The sequence below is a fragment of the Oncorhynchus nerka genome, unplaced genomic scaffold, assembly GCF_034236695.1.
Source record: "Oncorhynchus nerka isolate Pitt River unplaced genomic scaffold, Oner_Uvic_2.0 unplaced_scaffold_3___fragment_2___debris, whole genome shotgun sequence".
NCBI lineage: Eukaryota > Metazoa > Chordata > Actinopteri > Salmoniformes > Salmonidae > Oncorhynchus > Oncorhynchus nerka.
The window spans coordinates 348,552-365,583 of record NW_027040481.1 but is presented as its reverse complement, the minus strand read 5'-3'; the positions used below and the strand labels follow the sequence as shown (position 1 = coordinate 365,583).

General features: G+C 43.7%; 1 protein-coding gene across 1 annotated transcript in view; it reads right to left on the bottom strand.

Moving 5' to 3' along the window:
- Positions 1 to 7,509: 7,509 nt before the first annotated feature.
- LOC115135930 (dehydrogenase/reductase SDR family member 11-like) overlaps positions 7,510 to 17,032 on the bottom strand; it is a 39,454-nt gene continuing 29,931 nt past the window's right edge. The window contains exons 2-7 of the mRNA XM_029671160.2: positions 12,778 to 12,987; positions 11,833 to 11,927; positions 11,483 to 11,612; positions 11,115 to 11,207; positions 10,793 to 10,858; positions 7,510 to 10,583 (exon numbers count right to left, since the gene is read on the bottom strand). Of these exons, the coding sequence (XP_029527020.1) occupies positions 10,542 to 10,583; positions 10,793 to 10,858; positions 11,115 to 11,207; positions 11,483 to 11,612; positions 11,833 to 11,927; positions 12,778 to 12,987 (636 nt within the window). The 3' untranslated portion in view covers positions 7,510 to 10,541. The remainder of the gene's footprint in view (positions 10,584 to 10,792; positions 10,859 to 11,114; positions 11,208 to 11,482; positions 11,613 to 11,832; positions 11,928 to 12,777; positions 12,988 to 17,032) is intronic.

Genomic DNA, 17,032 nt, shown 5'->3' with positions numbered 1-17,032 from the left:
GATATTTTTTAATAACCCAACCCTGATCTGTACTTCTTCACAACTTTGTCCCTGACCTGTTTGGAGAGCTCCTTGGTTTTCATGGTGTCGCTTTATTGGTGGTGCCCCTTGCTTAGTGGTGTTGCAGACTCTGGGACCTTTCAGAACAGGTGTATATATACTGAGATCATGTGACAGACCATGCAACACTTAAATTGCACACAGGTGGACTTTATTTAACGAATTATGTGACTTCTGAACGAAATTGGTTGCACCAGATCTTATTTAGGGCCTTCATAGCAAAGAAGGTGAATACTTTTCTGTTTTTGTTTTTTTTAAATAATTTTTTGGAACAAGTAATTTTTTTCAATTTAAATGACTGGTTGTAAATGCAACAAAATAGAAAAAACACCAAGGGAGATTAATACTTTTGCAAGGCACTGTACACTACCGGTCAAAAGTTTTAGAACACCTACTCATTCAAGGGTTTTTCTTAATGTTGACTATTTTCTACATTGTAGAATAATAGTGAGAACATCAAAACTATGAAATAACACATATAGAATCATGTAGTAACCAAAAAAGTGTTATACAAATCAAAGTATATTTTATATTTGAGAATCTTCAAATAGCCATCCTTTGCCTTGATGACAGCGTTGCACACTCTTGGCATTCTCTCAATCAGCTTCATGAGGTAGTCACCTGGAATGCAACAAAATAGGAAAAACGGCAAGGGGGATGAATACTTTTTTGCAAGGCACTGTACGTGTGAGTAAGAGTGACAGTGAAGGTGTGTGTCTGAATGGGGGAGAGGTTGTTGAAAGTCACCCAGTAAAATACCACTTGAGTAAAAGTCTAATGGCCATAGAGTCAGTGGATGGCCATAGAGTCAGTGTGGATAGTCTGTGGGCGAGAGAAAGCAGTAGTTGTTAGCCATCTACCAGTCTTATGACCGGGGGATAGAAGCTGTTTTGGAGTATGTTGGTCTGAGCCTTGATAAACCGGTACCGCATTCCTGTTGGGAGCATGGAGAACAGTCCATGGCCTTTTCTCAATTAGATTCCGTCAACTCCTGCGTCCTCTCTCCTCTGTCCTCTCTGGCCTCCTTTTGAAAGGTTACGAGGATAGGACGCGAAGAGAGGGAAATTCAGACCCAGACTCAAAATTGAGCTCAGGTGCATCTTGTTTCCATTGATCATCCTCGATTTTTCTACAACTTGATTGGAGTCTACCTGTGATAAATTCAAATAATTGGAAGTGATTTGGAAAGGCACACCCCTATATACAGTGCATTCGGAAAGTATTCAGACCGCTTTACTTTTTACACATTTTGTTACGTTACAGCATTATTCTTAAATGGATTATATTGTCCCCCCCCCCCCCCCCCATCAATCTACACACAATACCCCATAATGACAAAGCAAAAACAGGTTTTTAGAAATGTTTGCAAATGTATTAAAAATAAAAACCGGAAATATCACATTTACATAAATATTCAGACCCTTTACTCAGTACTTTGTTGAAGGACCTTTGGCAGTGATTACAGCCTTGATTCTTCTTGGGTTTGATGCTACAGGCTTGGCACACCTGTATCCGTATTTGGGGAGTCTCCTCTCAGGTTGGATGGGGAGCGTCGCTGCACAGCTATTTTCAGGTCTCTCCAGAGATGTTAGATTGGGTTCAAGTCCGACTTCTGGCTGGGCAACTCAAAGACATTCAGAGACTTGTCCCGAAGACATTCCTGTGTTGTCTTGGCTGTGTGCTTAGCGTTGTTGTCCTGTTTGAAGGTGAACCTTCGCCCAGGTTTGATGTCCTGAGCGCTCTGGAGAAGTTTTTCATCAAAGATCTCTCTGTACTTTGCTCCGTTCAACTTTCTCTCGACCCTGACTAGTCTCCCAGTCCCTGCCACTGAAAAAACCTCCCCACAGGATGATGCTGCCACCTCCATGCTTCACCGTAGGGATGGTGCCAGGTTTCCTCCAAACGTGACGCTTGGCATTCGGTCCAAAGAGTAAATCATGGTTTCATCAGACCAGAGAATGTTGTTTCTCATGGTCTTGGAGTTCTATAGGTGGCTTTTGGCAAATTCCAAGCGGGCTATCATATGCGTTTTGCTGAGGAGTGGCTTCTGTCTGGCCACTCTACCATAAAGGCCTGATTGGTGGAGTGCTGCAGAGATGGTTGTTCTTCTGGAAGGCTCTCCCATGTCCACAGTGGAACTCTGGAGCTTTGTTAGAGTGACCATCGGGTTCTTGGTCACCTCCCTGACCAAAGCCCTTCTCCCCAGATTGCTCAGTTTGGCCAGGTGGCCAGCTCTAGGAAGAGTCTTGGTTGTTTCCATTTTAAACTGTTTCCATTTAAGAATGATGGAGGCCACTGTGTTCTTGGGGAGCTTCATTTACATTTACATTTAAGTCATTTAGCAGACGCTCTTATCCAGAGCGACTTACAAATTGGTGCGTTCACCTTAAGACATCCAGTGGAACAGCCACTTTACAATAGTGCATCTAAATCTTTTAAGGGGGGGGTGAGAAGGATTACTTCATCCTATCCTAGGTATTCCTGAAAGAGGTGGGGTTTCAGGTGTCTCCGGAAGGTGGTGATTGACTCCGCTGTCCTGGCGTCGTGAGGGAGTTTGTTCCACCATTGGGGGGCCAGAGCAGCGAACAGTTCTGACTGGGCTGCGCGGGAACTGTACTTCCTCAGTGGTAGGGAGGCAAGCAGGCCAGAGCAGGTCAGCTTCAATGCTGGCAAAAAAAAATGTACCCTTCCCCAGATCTGTGCCTCGACACAATCCTGTCTCGAAACTCTACGGACAATTCCTTCAACCTCATGGCTTGGTTTTTTCTCTGACATGCACTTGTAGTCAGGAATGGGAGAGTGATTGTTTCCTAAAGAGCACAACATGTGTACATTTCTTGACGTCTTTGAAAAGCAAGTCTGGTTTTTTTTGTCTTAAAGAGGCCGTTTTTGTATTTTGAGACTGTCTTGAATAAGCTAAGTAGCCAATAGACAGAGGGCAGCATAATTTGTCTGATTCTTTGTAATAATGGTATGGGAATAATGCATTTTATTTTCTAAAGTGGTATCTTCCATCAAACAACACACAATGTGGATAAACAGGTTAATATCAAGCCCTGTATTTTTTTCTCTCCAAAAGTCTCATGAAATGTAGGCCTACATTCAACACCACACATTGGCCATTGCTTTTAATGGTAGGCCACTCTGGTAGGCCTACATTAGGATCACATAGCCACCGTATCCTACTTGACCACTGAAACTGTAACTGAAAGCGGATACAGCCTCAGTGTTCACAGAAAATACGGGCTTGAAGTTCTACAGAATTTTCACAATGTTGAAGTTTACACTCTGTACCGGAAAAAAATTGAGGGAACATTGGGTATTAATACTTTCTGGAGGCACTGTACATCTTTATGTGCACTAACTAATATCATAGGATTATTCATTTGGTTTTCAACACATGAGGAAGTGGAAAATCAAAACAAATGAACTAACTAGATTGCTAACTCTAAGTAAAATGTATATAGGTTCAGAACTTCTGTGAAATTGTCACGTCCTGACCTTAGTTCCTTTTTTATGCCTCTGTTTTAGTTTGGTCAGGGCGTGAGTTGGGGTGGGCATTCTATGTTTTTGTTCTAGGTTGTGTATTTCTGTGTTTGGCCTGGTATGGTTTCCAATCAGAGGCAGCTGTCGATTGTTGTCTCTGATTGAGAACCCTACTTAGGTAGCCTGTTTTCCCACTATGATTTGTGGGTAGTTATTTTCTGGTTAGTGTTTGTTGCACCTGTCAGAACTGTTTGTTTCTTGTTTTTTTGTTTGTGTATTCATTCTGGATTAAAAGTATTATGGATACGTACCACGCTGCACTTTGGTCCTCTTCTCCTTCTTCATACGACGATCGTTACAGAAATAGCACATTTACAAATATATGGCAAATAGAAATCAAACTGGAAGGACATCAGAAATAGAGGAAGGCCAGGACTAAAAACAAACAAAATATAACTATTGTAAAATAGATTGTGTCTGTAAAATGTGTATAGTATGTAGAAGCTGTTGTTTATTAGTTTACTCCAATTGGGGATAGGGATGGTAGGGTTTGTGGGGAATAATAAAGGAAAGGATATCCCAAAAAAGTGTGTGTATAAACACTACCTTTCAAAAGTTTGGGGTCACTTAAATCTTTGTTTTTGAAAGAAAAGCACAGTTTTTGTCCATTTATAATAACATAAAATTGATCAGAAATGCAGCGTAGACATTGTTAATGTTGTAAATGACTTGTAGCTGGAATCAGCAGATTTTTTTATGGAATATCTACATAGGCGTACAGAGACCCATTATCAGCAACCATCACTCCTGTGTTCCAATCATGTGGTGTTAGCTGATCTAAGTTTATCATTTTAAAAGGCTAATTGATCATTAGAAAACACTTATGCAAATATGTTAGCACAGCTGAAAACGGTTGTTCTGTTTAAAGAAGCAATAAAACTGGCCTTCCTTCACGTCAACAGTGAAGAGGCGACTCCGGGATGCTGGCCTTCTAGGCAGAGGTCCTCTGTCCAGTGTCTGGGTTTTTGCCCATCTTAATCTTTTCTTTTTATTGGCCAGTCTGAGATATGGCTTTTTCTTTGCAACTCTGCCTAGAGGGCCAGCATCCCGGAGTCGCCTCTTCACTGTTGACGTTGAGACTGGTGTTTTGCGGGTACTATTTAATGAAGCTGCCAGTTGAGGACTTGTGAGGCGTCTGTTTCTCAAACTAGACACTCTAATGTACTTGTCCTCTTGCTCAGTCAGTTGTGCACCGGGGCCTCCCACTCCTCTTTCTATTCTGGTTAGACCCAGTTTGCGCTGTTCTGTGAAGGGAGTAGTACACAGCGTTGTATGAGATCTTCAGTTTCATAGCAATTTCTTGCATGGAATAGCCTTCATTTCTGAGAACAAAAATTGACTGACAAGTTTCAGAAGGAAGTTCTTTGTTTCTGGCCATTTTGAGCCTGTAATCGAACCCACAAATGGTGATGCTCCAGATACTCAACTAGTCTATAGAAGGCCCATTTTATTGCTTCTTTAATCAGAACAACAGTTTTCAGCTGTGCTAACATAATTGCAAAATAGTTTTCTAATGATCAATTAGCCTTTTAAATGATAAACTTGGATTAGCTAACACAACGTGCCATTGGAACACAGGAGTGATGGTTGCTGATAATGGGCCTCTGTATGCCTACGTAGATATTCCAGCTACAATAGTCATTTACAACATTAACAATGTCTACACTGTATTTCTAATCAATTTGATGTTATTTTAATGGACAAAAATGTGCTTCTCTTTCAAAAAACAAGGACATTTTTAAGTGACCCTAAACTTTTGAACGGTAGTATATGTATATATTACACACACACACACACACACACACACACACACACACACACACACACACACGGGATTGGAAATGATGCAGACCGTTACATTGATGAAGCAACAATCTATCCACAATATTAAAGCTGATCCATGTTTCATCCTTTTATTTTTACGATTCATGATCTTTTTTAAGGTGCTGGCCATCTGTGGGCTTTATGGTGAGACCAGTTAGTGTGTGTGTGTCGTTACAGGAAGGAAAACGTTATGCTCAGGTGTGAAGCGGCTTTCGGCAACCTTACTGGAGACGACAAGAAGTCAGACTAATATCTTATTTAGAATGTGCTGGATGTTTGGCTCCTCTTCTGGTCACTGTGAGTCATCATTCACCTCAACAAAATTATAGTGTCTACAAATACAACCCCATGACATGGGCACATCCAGGTTTGTGAGTAGGAATACATTGAATGCAATTGATAAATGTATTTCATCATCCCTCTCTCTCCTCTTGTGCAACAGGGGATCCTGGTGTTCACAATCATCCAGTTTAAACCAGCCAGCTATGAGGACTACGTGTATCCCCAATGGGCTCAGGGGATTGGCTGGGTCATCGCCACGGTGTCCATCATCTGGATCCCCCTCAGAGCTCTTCTCACACTGTGGGTTCTGCCTGGCTTAATCAATGAGATACTGAATTACTATATACTCATCTGTCAGTATCTATCTCTCTCTCTCTCTATTCATCTACCTACCTATAGCATTATTGCAACTTTACTACAACACCTTGCAGCCTCCTCAAGAGGTTCTGGTGTAATGGCTAAGCTAAGGTGTTGGACAGAATTCCATTTTTATGTCCTTTTTGCCATGTTTTATTAAAGTTTTGTCTTCCTCCCACGAGAGATTAATAAAGTTAATCACCCCTTATTCACCGGAGAATGAGAAGTCAAAAGTACCACACTACCTGGATATGGGAAGACAGACATACCCAAACATAGCAGTCATCAGCTGCTTTGCTCCTCTACCAGAGAAGCCTCACATTCAGACAAACCTCTGATACTGACTCTCCCTACTGATGGCCTCTGTGCCCGTGAGGTAGGAACTATGATAGGCTTGGAGAGCCAGGTGAGGGTTCACTCTGTATGTTGAGCTTGATTCACATTGGGACTGGAAACCAAACTGTGGACTGTCTGTGGCCTCAAGAACTGACCACTATTGGTGTGGTTTATACACCAATAGTAAATCTCAATACTGTATTGAGATTTATACAGTATTACAGATTCATCAATGGGGACGTGGCTTGTTCTCCAAGTGAATGTCAAGACCTTTTTTTTAACACTATTATAGTCAATAATGTGAAAACAAATACACAAAATTGATATTTTATATTCAAGAAGCTTACCTACCTCTGTTTTGAGTCGTCAGAATGGAATATGATGAGGAGTGGGTAGTGGTAAACATGACGGATAGACCTTAACTAACATGTCCATATGTTGCACTGTCTGAGCTTTGGTATTATGTCACATTTAAAAACAATATGCCACATGTTGCCATGGATAATCTAAGTCAATGATCTTAGAACTGGTTGTTAGGCTACATATTATATATTATGTAAAATATCCATTGCAATCTGACAAAGGGTTACGTTCCGTGAATCATAAATGATAAGTTACTGTTGTAAAATGATTGTAAATGACACAGTATATCAACATTTATTTGATATACTGTATATTAAAAAAATACTAAAAGAAAATGTTTGAAAGGAAATTTAATCAGGCATAATTATGTCAAGTATTATAAAACCTCAAAATAATCAGGATATTGTCATTGGAGTAGGATAAATACTGTACAATTCCTGTCATGTTGTGTAAAGCAAAAATAAAAAAGCCAACTGACTCCAAGTCCAAAGGGTGTGCCAGATTTTTACAATCACCAGTAGGTGGTGTCACAAACACCACGACAGAGGTTCCTTAGAAAAACATATTCAGAGGAGTTTCGTTTATAAACCTGTCCGAGATTATGCCATCTAGTTGATATTTGTTCAATGAACAGAATAGCTCTACGAGTGTAGGTCTATTTGGATAGAATTTGACAGTAAAGTGTCATCAATAAGAAGAAAACACATGACGAAAACAAATGATGGCACACAAAACAGGGGCCACCTTTCACAATTCTTATTTCATTTTATTGAGAAATATCTACTGTATCATACAAGTACACACTTGGGGGAAAGTATACATGTGCACTCATGAGTTAGTAACTTCCTCGAGACAAGATGCCAGTGTTTTCTTTATGCTCCTCCCTCCAAATGGATCCAAAGTCAAAACATAGAGAATGACAAAGGCCTCTTGCGGCCAAAAGGTCATATTAGTATGGGCAGCGCCATTGAGGGCTTCCACCATTTTAATGTAGTCAAATGGGTGGGACTTCTAACTTCATTGGCTGACTCCTCCTGGTGACCCTGTTGGAGTAATGTCCAACCGGGTCATCAGGAGGGATCAGCCAATCGTGAAGAAGAAAATTTACTAAGCATCAGTGGCGTGGCCCGTGCTGTCACAGATGCCATAATGGTACAGATACAAAGACGAGTCCTCTATCTATCTCTATGGTGCAAAACAATTTAAGGGCCTTATTCAATCAAATACGCTTTAGCTGACATCTGCAAAACTTATGTTTTGTAAATGTCGGCGGTGGACCTGTGTTAGAGCTGTCAAATGCACAAGCATCTCCCGGCAGGTGTGGCTTCGTGACAATGATAAAGCGCAGGCCTCCCGGGTGGCGCAGTGGCTAAGGGCGCTGTACTGCAGCGCCACCAGAGACTCTGGGTTCGTGCCCAGGCTCGGTCGTAACCGGCCGTGCCTGGGAGGTCCGTGGGGCGACGCACAATTGGCCTAGCGTCGTCCGGGTTAGGGAGGGTTTGGCCGGTAGGGAAATCCTTGTCTCATCACGCACCAGCGACTCCTGTGGCGGGCTGGGCGCAGTGCGCGCTGACCAAGGTTGCCAGGTGCACGGTGTTTCCTCCGACACATTGGTGCGGCTAGCTTCCGGGTTGAATGGCGCTGTGTTAACCTCTTGAATCTAGGGGGCACTATTTTCATTTTTGGAAAAATAACGTCCCCAAAGTAAACGGGCTATTTTGTCAGGACAAGATGCTAGAATATGCATATAATTGACAGCTTAGGATCGAAAACACTCTAAAGTTTCCAAAACTGTAAAGATAATGTCTGTGAGTATAACAGAACTGATATTGCAGGCGAAAGCCTGAGAAAAATCCAATCAGGAAGTGACTCTTATTTAGAAACCTCTGCGTTCCTATTGAGCAGTGAAAGGGATATCAACCAGATTCCCTTTTCTATGGCTTCCCTAATATGTCTAGCGTCACAATACCTAGTTTCAATACATCGTTTTTTATTTTGAAAAATGAGCCTGAACGTCAACATTGTGTCAGTGGTCAGCTGAAGTCTCTCAGAGTGTTTTGTGCGTAAAGGACAAATGCGGCCATTGTTTCTCTCTCTCCTACTAAGCCACCAGTCCCAGTTGATATATTATCGAATAGATATTTGAAAAACACCTTGTGGATTGATTATAAACAACGTTTGCCATGTTTCTGTCGATATGATGGAGCTCATTTGGAATATATATGTCGTGACCACAATTTCCGGTCGATTTCTCAGCCAAACGTGAAGAACAAACGGAGCTATTTCGCTGACAAAAATAATATTTTTGGAAAAAAGGAACATTTGCTATCTAACTGGAGTCTCGTGAGTGAAAACATCCGAAGCTCATCAAAGGTAAACGATTTATCGTGACCAGGTTGCTTGCTGCTAGCTAGGCATAATGCTATGCTAGGCTATCAATAAACGTACACAAATGCTTGTCTTGCTTTGGCCGTAAAGCATATTTTCAAAATCTGAGATGACAGGGCGATTAACAAAAGGCTAAGCTGTGCTTCAATATATTTTGCTTGTGATTTCATGAATAGGAATATTTTCTAGTAATATTTATGTCCGTTGCGTTATGCTAATTAGTGTCAGTTGATGACAACGCTCCCGGACCCGGGATGGGTAGTATCAAGAGGTTTTAAGAAGTAGTGCGGCTTGGTTGGGTTGTCTATCGGAGGACGCATGACTTTCAACCTCAGTCTCTCCCGAGCCCGTACGGGAGTTGTAGTGATGAGACAAGATAGTAGCTACTAAATGATTGGATACTATGAAATTGGGGAGAAAAAATAGGTAAAATTAAAAAATAATAATAATTTAAAAAATGATAAAGAGCAGCTGCTCACCAATTTTGACAACTCCAACACCGCCAAAACATCAGCTATGCACATATCGGCAATTGCCGCTTAACAATTGATCTGATTGAATCTAGGCCTATCTCACTCATATGGTTGATTTATGGAGTGGGGAAATACACTTGGTCATAAGTGATGGTTGCATAATCATGCTTGACTGTCCCTTATACACATTTGCTGATTGGTGATGGTTGACATAGGGTTTGAAAAACGTACAAGCGGGACGTACTTGATACATAACAGGCTAACCAAATCTGCTTGTTATTAAAAACACGTCAAAATAGTACAAATGGATTGAGTGTCTATGGTTAGATGGTACAGCATATTATCCAAATGTACCAATAATCAAAGTTAAAATATTTATATAAAAAATAATACAAATAGCAGTGTTTTGTTCCATTATTTTAAACATATATGTAATATGACCTACAAAAAAAAAATGTTCATGTGCAATTGATGGCATACTCTTCCCTCCCTCCCTCCCTCCCTAGCTCCCTCGGTCGGTCCTTCTGGCAGTCAGTCAGTCAGGATGGTCATGTAGAATAGATGACGCACAGGAGCAGCAACCCTCTTCTCTTCTCCTAAGTTTGATGTGGCTTCATTTTGAAACAAGGCTGCTAGAGCAATACACCAAAGCCCATGTTGTAGCAGCACTCACAGTAATTCAGTAGTGGTTAAGAGTACCTGCCCATCCTCTAATCTCCAGCCCAGATATCACTCCACCACACACAGCCTCCTACACACCTCCTCAAACCGATCCCTTCAGTCCAAATCCAGTTGAACACTAGTTTGTTTGTTTTTGTCGTTGCCCAGCAGAGGTCGCTAAGGAGTTGTCACAATGGTGCTTGCTGCCTGGCTCTATCGGCTCCTCCAGTTGCTTAACTTCCTGCTCTGTTGCTATGACATCTGTTCCACCGGCCTCATCTGCACATCTCCGATCTAGAGGCCGACAAGCGGGGTTACATACACAAAAAAATAGAGGCATCCAACAAACTGCATGAATGTCCTCTATAAAAGCACACTGTTTCAGACTATGCAGGTCAGGAACATTGACAACATATAGTACCATTGGTCTATCTAAGAGAGAGGCAGGATATAAGTAAGCCAAATGTTGACAGAAGCAACAGATAGACAGAGCACTACTTTACCTGGACATGAGGCGGGGCGCCCAGAATGTATGTGACTGCACTGGCTATGTCTTGTGCTTTCAAACACTGCAGAGGAAAAAAGGCCAATTAGTAATACAGTTTGTTAAAGTATTTGTATTGAGAGAAGCCGTAGGCTCATCCACCACAGGAGGCTGCTGAGGGGAGGATGGCTCATTATAATGGCTGGAAGGGACCAAATGCAATGGCATCAAAACATTTGATACCATTCCCCTGATTCCACTAAGGCCATTACCATAAGCCCGTCCTTCCCAATTTAAGGTGCCACCAACACACGGACTCGCACAAAGTCTAGCTGCCTTACTTTTATACTCTCATACACAGCAGCTGCTTTCTCTGGATCGCTGTTGTGGTGCCGGAAGGCAAACTCAGTCTCCACTATTCCAGGGGATATACACTATGGAAGAGAAAGGCTCAAACCATGCTCGTTGTTGATGTTTATACACACACACACACACACACACACACACACACACACACACACACACACACACACACACACACACACACACACACACACACACACACACACACAGACAGACATGGTTATACATACATGGTTATACATACACGGACGAATACACACACATACTCAACAATCATCTTGTTGAGTATAAGCCATTTGTCAGATTCATATGAAAAACTGTGACAAGGTAATGTTGCTCTGCTAACCGTGGCTCTGATGTGGGTCTTTGCTTCCCGTAGCTCTTGCCGCAGCCCCTCGGTTAGAGCAGTCACAGCATATTTTGTGGCACAGTAGAAATGTTCATCTGCACTAGGTACCATTCTATGTCCCCCCATACTATAGCAGGGAAGAAGGGAGGGCGGGGGGTAGTAAAAGAGAGTGAAATAATGGCATGTATATGATTGTGCTACATCCCCATCCTGTATCCCTCTGAATCTTCTGTCTAAAACCAAGAGTGAAATTGTAGGCCTTCTTCACTGTATCTCCTGAGAGAGTATTTCATCATTTAGTATTTCATAACAGGCATTTAATGGGCTGTAAAGAAGCTGTAGTCTACCTGTTAATATTGATGATGTGGCCATCGTCCACATTCCGCTCTTTCATTGACTGGTAGGCCTCACGTGTACAAATAGACAAGGCCAGGACATTCACCTATAAGGGGGAGCTTCTGTCAAAAACAAGCACCTGCATCTGCCTTCACACACAAAAATACTTGTTTTAGACAGTCTGTCTAGGTGAATGAGAATACAGTTATAGTTCTCAACAGTGCTAAGGCCCCTTGTGAAATTACTTCCTAAAAAATGACAACAGACCAAAAATGACCTCAGACAACATACTGGTTGGTTACTGGCTGGTCACACAGGTAGAGAGTGTCATTGTGTGTCACTGTGTCAAATTGTGTCACCTGACCTGTCTCATTCATCATATGACCGTGTCACAGTGACTTTGAGAGTGATTCGAGGCAGGGCAGGTTAACGCCACAATGGCGTAGCTAAGGTAGCATTGGGGGGTTGCCACAGCAGAACAAGGTCAGAATACAGACTACACCATCTAAAAATATACACGCCATACACATTCATCTTGGCTGCCATGGCAACAGATGGACAGGCGTTAGAAATGCTCAGTTCCTCTGGAGGGATGGGACTACTTTTAGAGCAGAGGGGGGGTCTTGAATGGAATGGTCAAGAGCTCCATGAATCACAGTGTAAAGAAAAGTCCCAGCATAATAGAAATAACACCTGCCTTCTTCCACAAGTGGACCTTTTTGTAGTACCACTGCCAGGTCTACTCTCATAACCAATGGAACGACTTCTTGTGAGGGGTAGTGTGTGTGGTTATGTGGGTTCACTGAACCCCCTGAACTATGCTTCACACCACCTACTCTACAACAACCAGTATTTCCCTTGCTTAGCTAGTTATTCTCTTCCTTTTTTATATTTCTGCTCGTTAAAGCGTGTATGTGTGTAAACCCATGTGTACAGTGTGTGTGTTGTCCACTCACGTCGATCATGTTCCTCCAGCTGTCTGTCTTGCCACTGAGCAGGGGTTCATTGTGGGCCAGGCCTGCATTGTTGATACACACGTCCACCCCCTGGTGCAGCGTCTTGATGGCAGAGAACATGGACAGGATGTCCTCCTCACAGGACAGGTCACACTTATAGGGGATCAGCGTACCGTTGTAGCCCGCACTCTGGCACTCTGCTGCCAGCTTCTACAAACACAACACAGATAGGGACAAGACCTCGGTCACAAATCAGGTAAACACATGTCATGCATTTTTTTTTATAACCCTCTTTATATCCCCAATTTCGGAATATCCAATTACGATCTTGTCTCATCGCTGCAACTCCCCAACGGGCTTGGGAGAGGCAAAGGTCGAGTCATGCGTCCTCCGAAACACGACCCGCCAAACCGCGCTTCTTAACACCCACCCGCTTAACCCGGAAGCCAGCTGCACCAATGTGTCAGAGGAAACACTATTCAACTGCCGACTGAAGTCAGCCAACAGGCGTCCAGCCCACCACAAGGAGTAGCTAGAGCGCGATGAGCCAAGTAAAGCCCCCCTGGCCAAACTCTCCCCTGACCCGGACGACACTGGGCCAATTGTGTGCCGCCCTATGGGACTCCCGGCCAGTTGTGACACAGCCTGGGATCGAACCCGGGTCTGTACTGACACCTCTTACACTGCTGCGTCACACGGGAGGCCCTTGACATGAGAATTTAAAAAACTCCAGATTAAAACTTTGCATGTTGTGCTTTCAGCATTCAAAATTATTAGTAATGAAATATGCCTAATGAATTTGGTCAATCACACTGATTTCAGCTGTAAAGAAACATTGCCCTACCCATTCACCCATACATTATCTTGAAAGGAGGCACAACCATAAAATCAATCCCTGTATTGCATAAAAGGAAGATGATCATGGCAAACTCAGGCTAGTCAGCAGCAGAACACCATAACAAACATTTAATCTAGTCTTGTCTGAAGAGTGTAGGAACACCTTAATGCCAAACATCTGTAATCTCAAAAGTGTTATTGACAAAATGCAGGTATTATACATGTTTCCTTTTGGGCCATGTGTTTGTCTAGACACAGTGTCTGGTTTAAGGAAATAAGCAATATGTTTATGACCCTTACTAACCATGATGACTACAGTGACCCTTGACCCTTATGAACCTTACTCCTACACTAAAGATCAAGCTATGGAGAGCCACAGTCCCTGCCTCCCTGACCTGCTCCAGGCCCAACCAGCACAAACAGGTCAGCCTCCCTCCCTGCAGGCCTCTAGGAGGGTGGTTCTGTCTGTCTGATGCAACTGGACACAGATCCCTTTACCTGGCACAACTGCACCCATCACATGATGTCCCTGTCTGGACTGCTCTCAGTACAGACAGAGGGGGAGGAGTGTGTGTGTGGAGGGAGAAGGGGGGGTTGGTGGCAGTAGCAGCACTGGCAGGCAGAGATGATGCCAAGGACTGCATGGTACTCTGAGCCTCTCCCTCTCTCTCAGAAGAACTATAGAAAGCATATACATGGCCATGGTAGAATTGATAGAAAACAGTTTGCAGATTATGGGGAAACTATCAGACCAAAGGTGAGGACACGCAGTTCACCTGACACAAGACTGAGTCATTTGTGCATTTTACTTTTACTGTACTTTTCTCAGCATTAGTCAATAAAAAAATCTAATAATACAAATCTAATGGATACATTCAGTAACATAATAATCTGTCACGCCCTGACTTTAGAGATCCTTTTTATGTCTCTATTTTGGTTTGGTCAGGGCGTGAGTGGGGTGGGCATTCTATGTTTTCTATTTCTTTGTGTTTGGCCGGGTATGGTTCTCAATCAGGGATAGCTGTCTATCGTTGTCTCTGATTGGGAACCATACTTAGGTAGCTCTTGCCCACATGGGTTTTGTGGGTAGTTGTTTTCTGTATTGTTAGTTTTCTTACAGAACTGTTCGTTTTCCTCTTTGTTATTTTTTGTGCTAATGTTCTGATTTTAATCAAATATCATGAACACGTCTCACGCTGCGCCTTGGTCCAGTCATTCACAGGAAGAGGATCGTGACAGAACCACCACCAAAGGACCAAGCAGCGTAGTGAAAGGGACACCTGGACAGGTGAGCAGCGCTATCTGGAGTATGAGACAACCTGGGAGGAGATAGAGAGGTGGTCGGTCGACCCAGGGAGAGTGCGGAGCCCGCCTGGGATTCTCTAGAACAGTGCGAGGAGGGATACAGGAGAATGGAGTTGGTGACACGAAAACGGCTGGCAAGGAAGCGTGAGAGGCAGCCCCAAAAATTATTTGGCGGGCACACGGGGAGTGTGGTAGAGTCAGGTAGTAGACCTGAGCCAACTCCTCGTGCTTAGCGTGGCGAGCATGGGACTGGTCAGGCCCCGTCCTATGGGGTAATGCTCACGGTGCTCGGTGCCAGCGTCCCACATTTGCCGGGTGGAAGCTGGCATCCAGCCAGAACGGGTGGGGCCAGCTCTGCGCTCGAGACCACCAGTGCGCCTCCACAACCCAGTGTATCCGGTGCCTCGGCCAAGGAAGAGGCCTCCTGGATGTCTCCCCAGCCTGGTGAGTCCTGTGCTTGCTCCCAGAGCCAGGTCTCCTGTGTGTCTCCCCAGCCCGGAGCTGCCAGAGTCTCCCTCCTGTCCGGAGCTGCCAGAGTCTCCCTCCTGTCCGGAGCTGCCAGAGTCTCCCTCCTGTCCGGGGCCCGCTGCGAGGGTCCCCAGTCCGGGGTCGGCGAGGGACGACGTCCCGCACCAGAGCCGCCACCGCGGATAGATGCCCACCCAGACCCTCCCCTATAGGTTGAGGTTTTGCGGCCGGAGTCCGCACCTTTGGTGGAGGGATAGATGCCCACCCAGACCCTCCCCTACAGGTTGAGGTTTTGTGGCCGGAGGCTGCATATTGGGGGGGGGGTACTGTCACGCCCTGACCTTAGAGATCCTTTTTATGTCTCTATTTTGGTTTGGTCAGGGCGTGAGTTGGTGGGAATTCTATGTTTTCTAGTTCTTTGTGTTTGTTGTGTTTGACCGGGTATGGTTCTCAATCAGGGACAGCTGTCTATCGTTGTCTCTGATTGGGAACCATACTTAGGTAACCTTTTTCCCACATGTGTTGGTGGGAGGTTGACTTTGTTTAGAGCACTTTGCTTGTGAGCTTCACGGTTTGTTTTTGTAGTGCTTATTGTTTTGTTTGGAATCATTTGGATTAATAAAGGAAATGTACGCTCACAACGCTGCACCTTGGTCTGCTCCTTCCGACAGCGGTGACATAATCATTGTCATGTTGGTGTAGGTGCAAGATAGGAAACTGATTACAAGGGTTTGTGTGAGAGGTCTAACTGGTGTCTCCAAGTGGCCAAACACCTCTCCAAACTATAGGTCGACCGATTAATCGGAATGGCCGATTTATAAGGGCCGATTTTCAAGTTTTCATAACAATTGGAAATCTGTATTTTTGATTTGCCGATTAAAAAAGAAAATATATATATATTTTTATACCTTTTATTTAACTAAGCAAGTCAGTTAAGAACACATTCTTATTTTCAATGACGGCCTAGGAACAGTGGGTTAACTGCCTTGTTCAGGGGCAGAACGACAGATTTTCACCTTGTCAGCTCGGGGGATCCGATCTTGCAACCTTACAGTTAACTAGTCCAATGCAATAACGACGTGCCTCTCTCTCGTTGCACTCCACAAGGAAACTGCCTGTTACGCGAATGCAGTAAGCCAAGGTAAGTTTCTAGCTAGCATTAAACTTATCTTATAAAAAATAATCAATCATAATCACTCTACACATGGTTGATGATATTACTAGATATTATCTAGCATGTCCTGCGTTGCATATAATCTGACTGAGCATACAAGTATCTACGTATCTGACTGAGCGGTGGTAGGCAGAAGCATGCGCGTAAACATGAATTCAAACAGTACTTTCGTGCGTTTTGCCAGCAGCTCTACGTTGTGCGTCAGGCATTGCACTGTTTATGACTTCAAGCCTATCAACTCCCGAGATGAGGCTGGTGTAACCGAAGTGAAATGGCTAGCTAGTTAGCGCGCACTAATAGCGTTTCAATCGTCACTCGCTCTGAGCCTTGGGGTGGTTGTTTCCCTTGCTCTGTATGAGTAACGCTGCTTCAATGGTGGCTGTTGTCATTGTGTTGCTGGTTCAAGCCCAGGGAGGAGCGAGGAGAGGGACAGAAACTATACTGTTACACTGGCAATACTAAAGTGCCTAT